The sequence below is a fragment of the Tenrec ecaudatus genome, chromosome 9 (genome assembly GCF_050624435.1).
Source record: "Tenrec ecaudatus isolate mTenEca1 chromosome 9, mTenEca1.hap1, whole genome shotgun sequence".
NCBI lineage: Eukaryota > Metazoa > Chordata > Mammalia > Afrosoricida > Tenrecidae > Tenrec > Tenrec ecaudatus.
In genome coordinates, this window is record NC_134538.1 from 64,907,594 (window position 1) to 64,920,331 (window position 12,738).

The window sequence follows — 12,738 nt, forward strand, 5'->3', positions numbered from 1 at the left end:
AGGGTGTGTATATGATACTGAATGTGACTCGTCCATTTGTTGCAGATTCAATTGGAAAGTTTGGCGTGGTTTTCTGTGCATGAGTCCTGTGATCCACTATTCTAGAAAGATCTTCTAAGCACATTTGCAGACTAATATAGCAGATGGATGAGAGATCCTTTAGATGAGAGTAGCTGGAATACCAACTTTGGGGGCTTCAAAAAGTTGGTGGGGGAAATTCCATGATCTTGGCATTCTAGTTTGCTACAAACTTTCTGAAGCTCCCTCATCTCTGTGGAAATTTAGATGTGCTGGTGCGATGCTGGTGGAAAGGAGTAGAGGCCCACCACAGCAAGCACACTGCCTGCCTACCTAATTCACCCACATGGCCTTCTTGAGAAGGCTTCTCCCCTTTGATTTCAGTTCTCTCTGGTATGGGCAGAAGCAGGATCAGCCTTCCCCTGGGGCACCGTGCCCAGCGGAGGTGATCGTCCCACTTCGACTTAGGGAAATTTCTCAGTGGGTTATCAAATCAACTTGAAAAACAAAAACAGAAAATTGCAAAGCCCTTCTGAGATATCATCCTCTGAGAAAGAAGAGAGTGGCCCTCCTTCAGGCACCCAGAGCATCAGTGAGTGGTAGGCCTTGTCATTTTCCCATTGACCCAATCCTCTGGCTGAGTAAGGGACACTGGAGTCTCTCTTCCCAGGCCTCAGGCTGAAGAAATGTGCAGTTCTGTGTGGGACCTGTGGAGACATTGGCAAGTCCAGGCTTAATAGCCTCACTGCAAATGCCCCAGTAAACTGGTGATGATGTGCTGGCCCCCCATATTTAAACTTAATAGGCTCGTTTCCTGCTCCCCATTCATCCTCCCATTTGTACTTTGGACCCCCTTCCTCATAAGCATTTTTATCTACCCCATCTCAGTGTAGCTTTCAAAGTTGCCATGAATGAGACAGGCATTGTCTTCTTTATTTTTTTCTTGGTGTGGGTGGGAGGTGGGGGGTTGTGCTCAGAGGGATACCCAATTTGTTACTAGGTCTTAGTTGTTCCTGAAACTGGATCACAGTGTCTTTCCTTGTCCTTCATTCCCTAGAGGATGACAGTCCTGGGCAGACCTATCACAGAGAGAGAAGAAACGCAATCACCATGCAGCCGCAGAGTGTCCAGGGACTGGGCAAGGTCAGCGAAGAGCCTTCCACGTCCAGCGACGAGAGGGCTTCACTGATCAAGAAGGAGATCCATGGGTCCATCCCGCACCTGGCCGAGCCCTCCGTCCCTTACCGCGGGACAGTGTTTGCCATGGACCCCCGGAATGGGTACATGGAGCCACACTACCGTAAGTGCCTGGTGCCACCCAGTGGGGGGCTGTGTGTGAGTGCTCTGTGAGTGATTCGGTGTGCAGTAAACAACAAACACTATCTCAATAAAGGTTTCGTTTGCCTCTTTCTCTTCTTCTTCTTTTCTCCCACTCGGACCTTTTGAAAGAGGAGCATGGCCTTCAGTCCTTAAGCAACTCTGGGCCTCAGTGGGGCAGCCTTTGAGCAGGTGGTCCATGCCATCCATATGGATTTTCCTTGGAACTAGAGCCAGATTTGTTCTACCCTGAAGGTAAACGACTGGTGACAAGGAGTTGTTACCAAGAACTGTACCAGGAGAGGTCTATAAATAGCATCTATCCCCGTTTCTAGAAGCCCTGGTGGCATGGTGGCTGAGAGTTGGGCTGCTAAGTCCCCTGTGGGGAGAAAGACGAGGCTTTTTACGCCTGTAAAGAAGTGGGTGTTAACAAACCCAGGGACAAGGGGAATAACAAGTGATCTAAAATCAATGGCGAGGAGGCTGTAGGAGGCCTGGTAGGGCTTGATCAAGGGCAATTTAACTGAGAGGAATTCCTGAAACCCAAATGAAGGCTGAGCATGATAGTGGGAAAAGAGAAAAGTAAAAGGAAATAGAGGAAAGAACTAGGAGGCAAAGTGCCTTTATAATGGTCTAAATACAGGCATGTACATATGTAAATATATATGATGGAGAAATAGATATATGTGCATATATTTATAGGTTTAATGTTAAGGTAGCAGGTGAACTTTAGGCCTCTACTCAAGTCCTCCCTCAATGCAAGAACACTTTGTTCTATTAAATTGGCATTCCATGATGCTCACCTTCCCAACAGCATCACTGAAGACAAAGTGGGCGCATAAGCAAATGTGAAGAAAGCTAAGGGTGCCTGGCTATCAAAAGATATAGTGTTGGGGTCTTGGGGTCTTAAAGGCTTGAAGATAAACAAGCAGCTTTCTAGCTGAGAAGCAACAAAGCCCACATGGAAGAAGCACATCAGCCTGTGTGATCATGAGGTGTCCAAGGGATCAGGTATCAGGCATCAAAGAACAAAAGATCATATTATTGTGAATGAGGGCGAGTGGAGACCCCAAGCCCATCTGTAGGCAACTGGACATCCCCTTACAGAAGGGTCATGGGGAGGAGATGAGCCAGTCAGGGTGCAGTTTAACACCAATGAAATATACAACTTTCCTCTAGTTCTTTAATGCTTCCTCACCCCCCACCATCATCACCCCCAATTCTGCTTTACAAATCCTGAGGATGTACACTGGTATAGATTAGAGCTGAAAACACAGGGAATCCAGGACAAATAAACCCCTCAGGACCAATAATGATAGTAGTGATACCAGGAGGGTAAGGGAAAGGGGGGGTATGTGTGTGAAAGGGGGAAGCGATCACAACGATCTACATATAATCCTCTCCCTGGGGACAGAAAACAGAAAAGTATGTGAGGGGAGACATCAGTTAGTGCAAGACTAGAGTTGTACAAGCCCCCCAATAAAATTATATATATAAAAAAAGAGGCGGCTCCCTCGGCCCGGACATTGCGGACTGTGGGACTTCTCCCAGGCCGGATTTTTTCCCTAATAAATCCTGTTTCCTAAAAAAGAAAGAAAGAAAGTTCAGTCACAGAAGAAACTGCAGGGCCAGTTTTGCTGTCCCCTATAAGGTTTGTGTGAGTCAGGAGCTACTCGATGGAGTGAGTTGGGCTTTCTTGGTATCTTCATTTATAATGACTTTTGGGAACATTTTTGAGGATGAACAAAACTCATTGTGTGAATCAGAAACTCCAAACATGGGAGATATTTCTCCACAACTGCCTGTCTTTGTCTAACTAACACTAGAAATGTTCAACGTTCCCTCCCCACCCCCGCATTAAAATAAGCTTAAAAAATGAACACCAACTTCTGAACACCCATATACGACATTTTCCTCCTAAGCAGAATATAAAGAAAATTTTGAGTGTTGAGTTTATCTTTGGCCTGTTTCTAGTTAAAAACTCTTAATTCAGCGGTGGAGTAATGACCCTCCTGTTGAGGTCCTGAAACGTGCAGTTCCTGATTACAGATTTATCACCTCACCAGGATGCAGACTGGCCATTTAACCTGGGAGCCTCAGTTCCCGGACAGACGAGAAAGAGGGACTGGGTTGTGTTTCCCCTTTTCTGCATCATTTCAGAAATTTTAACGTGTGATGGCAAAAGGTCATTAGCCAGATGACTGATTAGTGAGGACAGCTGATTAGCCCATGTTTTTTTGCTCAAGAAAGTGCCCAGGATAAAAGCTAATTCCATCCCTTCATTAGTTGGCTCGCAGCAAAGGGGAATGTTCACTCATCAGGGTGCAGATCAAAGAGCCTCGCACAACCTGAAGTCTCTGTGACTGCCTTTTTCCACCCCGGAATCAGATCATGTTGTTGGGAAAGATGGAGCTGTGTTTCTTTTCTTTCTTTTTAAGTGGAAAGAGAGTGTATATATATATAATTTAAGTGGTCAGAGCAAGGAGGAAAAGGGTTTTATGAATTCTTCTGAGCTTTTTCTGGGAAGGCCACAACTTCTCTTTAAAAGGGCCTGTTTTCTGCGTTTCACAGGTCTCCTCCTCGCTGCACTGGTTGTTTCTAAAGACACAGGAACAAAGACGAGATGAGGCCGTACGTCCTGTTCCTTCCTTCACTCCAAGTTTATTTCCGTTTGTTTTCTTTCAAGCGTGGAGGTTTGACATTGCAGTGGTAGAATTTTTCACTGAGCATATCTCTACATTTTCTGTTTTTATCTGTGGGCCTCTATTAAATCGCTATGCAGAAAGTATGAGGGAGCCCTACATATTTCCCACATATCTTTGGATTCCCTAATATTTTCCTGACACCCCCCCAAAAAAATCTAACCTAGTTTCTTAGCTAAACTAGTAAGCTTTCATTGTTTTATTCTTCTGTGTGAAGGAAAACTTTCCCTACCTCATTTATGTTTTGTTTTCCTTCCCAGATGCCCACCAATTAGTGAAGTATTTAATTAGTCAGGACAGCTGATGAGCCCTTCGTTTTTGGGTTGAAGGAAATGGGCAGAGAGCTGTTAACTTTTTCTCCCCCAGCATTCAGTTCCTCGTTTGCTTGGGCCTGCTGGTTTCTAAAGGCTTCCCCATGGAATCTTCTGCCCACCGCTTAGGGGGCTGGGCTCCTTCCTACCTGGGACATAGGTTCTCTCTTGTCTCCTTCTTAGTGGCCCATCTCTGGAGCCTCAGTGGAAAGAGCCATTGCATTGGGCCTTGGAGAGGCCTGAGTGGGGCCACACCACCAATGCGATTGACAGTGGTTCTGCAGAATTCCCCACTGGGTTATTCAAGCTAGTATGAAAAGGAAATGATGTGATCACCTAGCCCTACGTTTCCCGGCTGATGCCTTTTGGGTCACCATCCTAAATCACTCTTTAAATTGGTAAAAACACAATATCATTACAGAGACAGGATGGGCAGGGAGAGCTAGTGGTTATTGGCTCCGGTTGCAGGGGATTTGTTGGTTAAGCTGTGGCTTTGCCCTGTACTGTCTGTGTAACCTTGGCCAAGGGTGCTCTCCCCTCTGAAGGTCAGTTCCCAGTGGTGGCGTGCGGGTGGTAATATGCTTACCCCATAGTGATGTCAAACCAAAAGCCAGACTCACTGCCATGAAGCCCATTTTCCCCCAGCAGCCCCACGGGACAGAGCAGAACTGCTTTGTGAGTGTCCGAGACTGTGAGTCTTTACAGCAGTAGAAAGTCTCATCTTTCTCCAGTGGAGCAGTTGGTGGTTTTGAACTGCTGACCCTATGATTATAAGCACAGTGCTTATAATCCCTTCTATCCCACTAGGAATCCTCCAGGGCATTCTTGTGAGAATTAAATGAGACCCTGTAAGTTAGATATTTAACATAATCTCTGACATGGGATTTAGTTACTCAAAAATGATTAAGTGATTCTTTTCTGCCTCACCTTCCTCTACCTTTCTTTTCTCTCTCCTCTTGCTCCTCCAGGTCTATCTCCCTCCTCATCCTTTCGTTGCTCCTCTTCCATCGTCATCATCATCATTGACTTCTGATTAGTTCACTGTTCAAACCAAGTCCAATTTGTGCAGGTTGCTGTTCGGTTCAGTATAAGCTGCTCTTCTCAGCCATACCCACTCACCTCTTGCTGCGGACTAGAGCCTGTCTTTTGCAAACACTGAGTAGAGATGGAGAAGGTTGTAAACCTTAGAAGAAGAGAATCGGTGTGGTTAGACTCATGCCCTGTGACCTTCTGAACATAATTCTTACTCTGAACCAAAGTGGGCTGGCTGATTGTTCCTTCTGTTCTGTAAATGAAGCAGTTCTCAAGCTTTTAAGTGGGTTTCAGGATGCAGTAACATTGAAATTCTTAATAGAGAAAGTGTTTTTATTTAGACTTATAAAATTATTCATAGGAAATATTCTTGAGATGTTTCAAATTGACATTCAAAGAGTTGGATGTAGGCTATGGCTTTTTTAAAAGCTCTATTGATTGTTTCATTCATTTTCTAATGGTGTACCAAATGTTTAAAGACAGCTGTTGTGATTGAAAATACACATCGCAAAACATTTGCCTTTTTGCTTTTTTTTAAATGGGTACAAGTCAATATATTCCCCATGCTTTGGAAAGTAGTCCAGTCAAAAGAGCCCTGATGGAGTCGTGGATTACGAATTAGCCTGCTAACTGCAAGGTCAGCAGTTTGAAGCCACCAGCTAGCTGTTCTCTAGCGGCTTTCTGCTCCTGTAGAGATTAACAGCCTTGGAAGCCCAGAGGGGCAGTTCTACCCATAGGTCCTATATATCCTATAGGTCACTGTGAATCAGAATTGACTCAATGACAATGAGTTCGGTTTTGTAGTACCATCTCTCCGCTTGGTGTGAATGTCCCCAAATGCTTTGCCATTGGATCAATGCTGACTCATAAGCAGCCTTGTGTAAGATTTCTGAGGCTGTAAATCTCAGAGAGCTGCTCTTAGGTTTGAACCTCTGACCTTGATGCTAGTCATCTTACACTTAACTGACAGTGCTGCCTGGACTTCTTCATGTGGTTATTGTCATCCAAATAAAGCTAATATTGACTTGAAGCTGAAGTTGATAAGTCATTCAAAAGAAAAAAATGTTTAGTGTATGACACAAATAAAACTAAAAAACAAAAACACCCCCCCCCCAAAAAAAGCCCCAAAACAACCCTTTAAAAATGACTAACTGTGCTCCTTGGGCATGAAGCTTGTGTCAGTCTGCAAAACACGTTTTAACAATGCAAGTGCATGACTAGTTGACTGTCAGTAGCTAGCTGCCCAAACCTCAGTGTTCCGCCCTCTCCCCGGGCGTTCGTTCCCTGACCAGTCAGGGCAGCTGGGTGTGGAACCTCTGGACGGCACTCGCTCCCTGTCCCTGTGGTTGGAAAATGGGGACTTTTCAAGATGCCTAATTGGTGCTTTCTATATATACTAACTTTGCATTTTCAAAGTGTGGGCAGGCTTCCTGTAAGCCCGGAAAAGGGGCAGTCATTCTCTTTCCCTCAGAAGGACAGCTGCAGAAATTGTTGCTGTTGTTGTTGCAGATGAGTGTATGATACTGGGTAGGCCTTGCTGCATTTCACGGTTTTTTTAAGTTAGGCAGGAGGCCACGGGTTTTCGGTTTTGCAGGTTTGACCTAAAAGGATGAAAAACAAAAGAAAAGAAGAAAGTGTAGTGGCAGCCGGCACCTCAAGTGTTCGCAGCATGTTTGGAATACAATCCCCGTGGGGGTACTAGGGGGTCTTCTCTTAGCAAGGGTAGCTGGGGATGGGTTATATATCAGGCAAGAGAACAGGGCTTGGTGCTGACAGGCTCGCTGCTCCGGAATCACTGGCACTTTATAATTTGGCAGAGCATGGGGGGAGTGGACTTGGGGGCCTGGTCTGTTAGTGCCTGAGTCTGGATAAGAACCCCGTATCTCCTGCTCCAAGCTTTCTCGGCAGTTTAATTCTGCTGCAGCTCCATCTGTAGCCAGCTCTCAAACCACTATCACCTCACCCCTGCCTTCCGTTCCGGTCGGGCATTTTCTTTTATAAACTTTCAAAGGCAGGTGACATAATAGTTAAAGCATTCCTGTACCCTGGCCGATAGTTAACTTTTATTCTCTTCCCGCTTACACAAAACATGTGTTTTGTGGTCTCCCGTTTGACTGCGAAGAGGCTCGTTTTCATAACAGTTCCTACAGGGGGTGTTCTGTGGAGTTTCTAGATTTACTGGTTTGTGTCATAGCCCCTGCTGGCTTTATGAAGGCTAAAACGAAGCCTCCTCTTCTAAAATTCCGGTTTTCCATCGGAGTGGTGAGCAGACTGCTTGCCTTCTGCCCCCTCCTGCTCCCAGGCAGCGATTCCTCATGGAAAATATGATTCATTACTCCATGCAAATGTTTTGATTGAAAACATACCACTGGTATTCTTCCTTATGTTTACCAGCTCAGATGACAGAGCCATTAGTTGCTAATTAGCAAAACCTGAGGAATTAGCTTAAAGAAAAGAAACTGCATTTTTAATTGGCTTGAATCTATTTTTCTGGGGGACATTGTGCCGAGCTCACTGAGAGCCTGTGTGCTGAAAGAATGCACGGAAGGATTTCTTTTCTTTTTTTTTCCTTTTAATCTGTTGTTGTTTCCTACCTGTCTGTCTCTGTGCAAGGTGATTTCCCACACCCCTTAGAAATACATCTTCGAACCAGGTGGAAGAGAAGATGTGTGTTTTCCATATTTAATAGGTGCATCATCTACTCACATTTCTCATAACTGTTGGGGTGTCATCTGGATACTGGGAGAGACAAACATGCCCTGGAGACACCGAATCGGGGTTGACCAAGCTGCAGCATCCATGTCACTTCTCTGCACACCCCTTTCCAGGCTCAGCCCGGGTCTGCCTTTCCCGTCTGCGGAACGACGGATGAGGCAGGCAGGATTATTTATTTATTTTGAATGGTTCCTCTGAGGAAATGAAATTGTTTAATCTGGGGTCAATCTGCCCAGCCTGGGCTGGGTATCTTGCTTTCTTGGCCGTGAGTTGTGAATGGCAGGAGGAGCTGGAACAGGGACCCAAATTGCCATGTAGCCTTTGTGAAACTTTCATCTGTGAGCGACAGAGCAGCTCTGGGTTCAGTCGCCCCCTTCTCTTGGAGATCTGGGGTGACAGTCCTGGCGTTCTTCCCCCACCCAGAGGCCATGTTGTTAGTCTAGAAACGACGCATCACTTTGATAGATTTTTAAGGTGCTACTTTGCAAGGGAGGAGCGCCCCCCCTCTCCGACCCCCCTCCCCCGTGCTGCTATGGTTACGAGTCGGGCTGCTCATTGCAAGGTCAGCAGTTTGAAACCACCGGCTACCTGCTCCATGGAAGAGAGATGAGGCTTTCCATATTTTACAATTTTCCATAAAAAGTTATAGTCTCATACATCCGCAGGGCCAGAGCAATTCTGCTCTGTCCTGTAGGGTCTCTCTCTGAGTCGGAAGCGACTAGGTGGCAGTGAGTTTTTGAGTGGGACATGGCAAAGTAACTGGGGGAAGTCTGGGTTCCCTGCTGCTTGTTGGTTTGGCACTTTACCCACGGCAATTCCACACGCAACGATTCCATGCAAAATGCCGCCTGGCCGTGTCCCAGGCCCGTGGTCAGCTATGGAGTGGACCTTTGTGTTCTGTAGAGATTTCATGTACTGGTTTTGGGAAGTCTATGGCCAGGCCTTTCCAGCTCAGCCGAATAGCAACCTGGAACCTTTGCTGACCAGGTGAGGGGCGGCTGCGCACAAAGGGCCAGTCCCAGGTCTCTGCAGGGAAGGTGCAGATTCCACAGGGCGCCGCCAGTGCCGCGGTCGGGGTTTAGATTCGACTCGTCCAGTGAGTCTTGAGCACTCTGGTGCCTGGTGTGACTGGGTGGTTCTGCGTGGTCTTGGGTGATAGCTAGTGAAACTGGGACCAGTGAGGGGCAAACAACGGCAGCCTTTGGGAAAAACGAGTGAGTGGTTTTGAGGGAGCATTCATTTGGGGGTGGGAGGAAGAAGCTTGAGGACGGGCCAGGGGAGGCACAGGTCAGACTACAGGAGCCGTGTTTTCTAAGAGGCTCCACGGGCTCATCTGGCCCTTGGGCACCACCACTCTTCCCCCCTACCCCCCCCCCCCCACCGGCCCCTGCACAGGCTGTCGCCAGTTCCTCGATGTCCCTGCTGACACTGCTGTTGCTCCTTGCCTTTTATCTAAGATCTACTTCCTCTGAAAGTCTTCTGAAAACGTTACTTTCCTAGCTTGGGTGCCCAGGAGCCCTGGTGGTGCCCTGGAGTATACATTGAGCTGCTCACCGAAAGATTCTCGCCCACCACTCAGTCTGTTGGAGAAAGAAGAGGCTGCCTGTTCCCATGAAGAATGATGGAAACCTGACAGTCCTACTGCCTTGCAAGGCCTCTCTGACTCTAAGGCAATGGGTTTGGGCAACAAGTAGATGTAATTTTATCTTCTTTTGTTTTTTAAAAAAATCATTTTATTGGGGGCTCATACAATTAACATTCACCTTCTTAAACAAGTCCCAGCCATTGCCTCGTATCATCCATTTACACTGACCGGTCTGAGTGGCAGCTAACGTGCTGAGTTGCTACCAGAAGCTTGGCGGTTCGAGTCCTCCCAGAAGCACACTGAAAGAAAGGCCTGGTGTTAGACTTCTGAAGATGAATCATCAAAAACCCTGTTGCTGTGGATTAGTCAGCTAAATGGCAACTTTTTTTTTTAATCCTTTAGAATAGTGTGATTGGTCTGGTGCTTCTGTAGCTACCAGAATTTCTGAGATGGGGCTGGGTTTGCTCATTGGACCCATCTTAGGGCAGAGAGGGTGGGAGGAACTTGCTGATAGCCCACACCTTGGGTGAAGTGCCAGGCCACCGTTGTCCAGAGCCTGCCAATCCCGGGTGGCTACTTGGCCATTGAAGAGACTTTGATTGTCTGCTTCCGTTTGATACCTTGCTTGGTGTGTGCTACCTCTGACCCAAACTTAGTCGCCCTGCCCTTTCACAATGGAGGCCAGTTGTGAAGCTGTTCTAAAAGGGTAGATCCTTTAAAAACAAACCAACCCCAATACATACTTCCACATAGGACATTTAAACATTGCTCAGATTCTCATCAGAGACGGATTGGGAGATGGTGGAGGATGTTGGTGATTTCTTCATCGTCTGGGTGAGGACCCTGATTTTAGATTTTTAGATAGGGTGGGATGAGCGCAGCTGGGTCATGTCTTACGTGTTGGGGCGTCCATCTGAGACTCAGAAGGTGGCTATCGTCCCTGTAGATAAGGTGAGTGTGACTGATGTTAGTTTGCCGTTTTCTAAACTTTGTCTTATCTATAGTAACCTCTAGGCACTCACAATTCTACCCACCACCTATGCGTGTAGCTTACAGGAATGGCATTGGGACTCCTTGTGTATATTCCATTTAATTATTTTCCTTTTTTAATTTGTTACCCAGTCAGCAAAAGTGGCACTTTGTTTTTTTAATCATCTTCTCTCTCCCTCTCTTTATCCCTTTTCCCTCACCTACCTACCTGCCTGCCTGCCTGCCTACCTACCTGCCTGCCTACCTACCTGCCTGCCTGCCTACCTGCCTGCCTGCCTGCCTGCCTGCCTACCTACCTGCCTACCTGCCTGCCTACCTGCCTGCCTGCCTGCCTGCCTACCTGCCTACCTGCCTACCTGCCTGCCTGCCTACCTGCCTGCCTGCCTACCTACCTGCCTGTCTACCTGCCTACCTACCTGCCTGCCTACCTACCTGCCTGCCTGCCTGCCTGCCTACCTGCCTGCCTGCCTGCCTGCCTGCCTACCTGCCTGCCTACCTGCCTGCCTACCTGCCTGCCTACCTACCTACCTGTCTACCTACCTGCCTGCCTGCCTGCCTACCTGCCTGTCTACCTACCTGCCTGCCTGCCTGCCTGCCTACCTGCCTGCCTACCTGCCTGCCTACCTGCCTGCCTGCTTACCTGCCTGCCTGCCTACCTGCCTGTCTACCTGCCTGCCTACCTGCCTGCCTGCCTACCTGCCTGCCTACCTGCCTGCCTGCCTGCCTACCTGCCTACCTGCCTGTCTACCAACCTGCCTATCTGCCTGCCTGCCTACCTGCCTGTCTACTACCTGCCTACCTGCCTGCCTGCCTACCTACACCTACCTGCCTGTCTACCTACCTGCCTGCCTGCCTACCTACCTACCTGCCTACCTGCCTGCCTACCTGCCTGCCTGCCTACCTGCCTGCCTACCTGCCTGCCTGCCTACCTACCTGCCTACCTGCCTGCCTGCCTGCCTGCCTACCTGCCTACCTACCTGCCTATCTGCCTGCCTGCCTACCTGCCTGTCTACCTGCCTACCTGCCTGTCTACCTACCTGCCTACCTGCCTACCTACACCTACCTGCTTGTCTACCTGCCTGCCTGCCTACCTGCCTGCCTGCCTACCTGCCTGCCTGTCTACCTGCCTACCTGCCTACCTACACCTACCTGCTTGTCTACCTGCCTGCCTGCCTACCTGCCTGCCTGTCTACCTGCCTACCTACCTACCTGCCTGTCTACCTACCTACCTGCCTGCCTACCTACCTACATACGTGAAGTAAAGCATAAGGAAACCCAGCAACCCTGCCTTCTGTCACCATCAGCTAACAGCTTGCTGACTGGTTTCTATTAGAGGCTACATTATCCTTAGTCTTTCTCCTTTTTCTTGTATAATTAAAGAATGTTACCTTTGATGTCTTGGAAGTTCTATCTCGGGCCCTGCGTCAGCTTTCTTGATCTGGTACTATAAATTTGTGCCGTGTCTTCACTCCTCAGTGAAAGGACTTGGTTTTTTGTGTGCGTTTCATAGTTTACAGTGAGGAATCATTTTGACATTTTATTGCGATGTTGTTCCTGTATTTTGAGATAGCTTGGATCATCATAGAGTTTTGTGCAAAGTATCTCTTCTTCCTTAATGCTTGTGGCATTTCAGTTGGATCACCTCCTGGTCTTCCTTCAGTTTTCTTCTCTTCCTCATCTGATCCTCCTTTGTGGGGGATGTGTAGGCTTCCCTTTAAAGAGCCCTGCTGACGCCGTGGGTGAGGTGTTGGGCTCTTAACAACAAGGTGGCGGCTCAAACTCCCTAGATCCTCCTTGGCAGAGCGACAGGCTGCCTGCTGCTGTGAGATGGAGAGCCTCAGGAACCCTGCGTAGGCGCTGGGAATCTGAATCGGCTCAATGACAGCCAATAGGTAGGCTTTCCCGTAACCATTGATTTTAATGAGCTGTTTCTTGTTAGAGTAAAACTAATCATGATTCCATTGGATTCATTGTATTTTTTTGTGGGGTGGGGCTCATCCTCTCATTCATTAATTGAACTTGGTCTTATTGCGTGCCTTCTGAGTGCTCCTGCTTTGGTTGTGGGAGG

At 47.8% G+C, this 12,738-nt stretch overlaps 1 protein-coding gene across 2 annotated transcripts in view; it reads left to right on the plus strand.

Moving 5' to 3' along the window:
* The window catches only part of GLI3 (GLI family zinc finger 3), a 335,268-nt gene that overhangs the window by 121,649 nt on the left and 200,881 nt on the right, over positions 1-12,738 (plus strand). For both annotated transcript variants that reach the window (XM_075558170.1, XM_075558171.1), the window contains exon 3: positions 1,076-1,318. In XM_075558170.1, the coding sequence (XP_075414285.1) occupies positions 1,076-1,318 (243 nt within the window). The remainder of the gene's footprint in view (positions 1-1,075; positions 1,319-12,738) is intronic.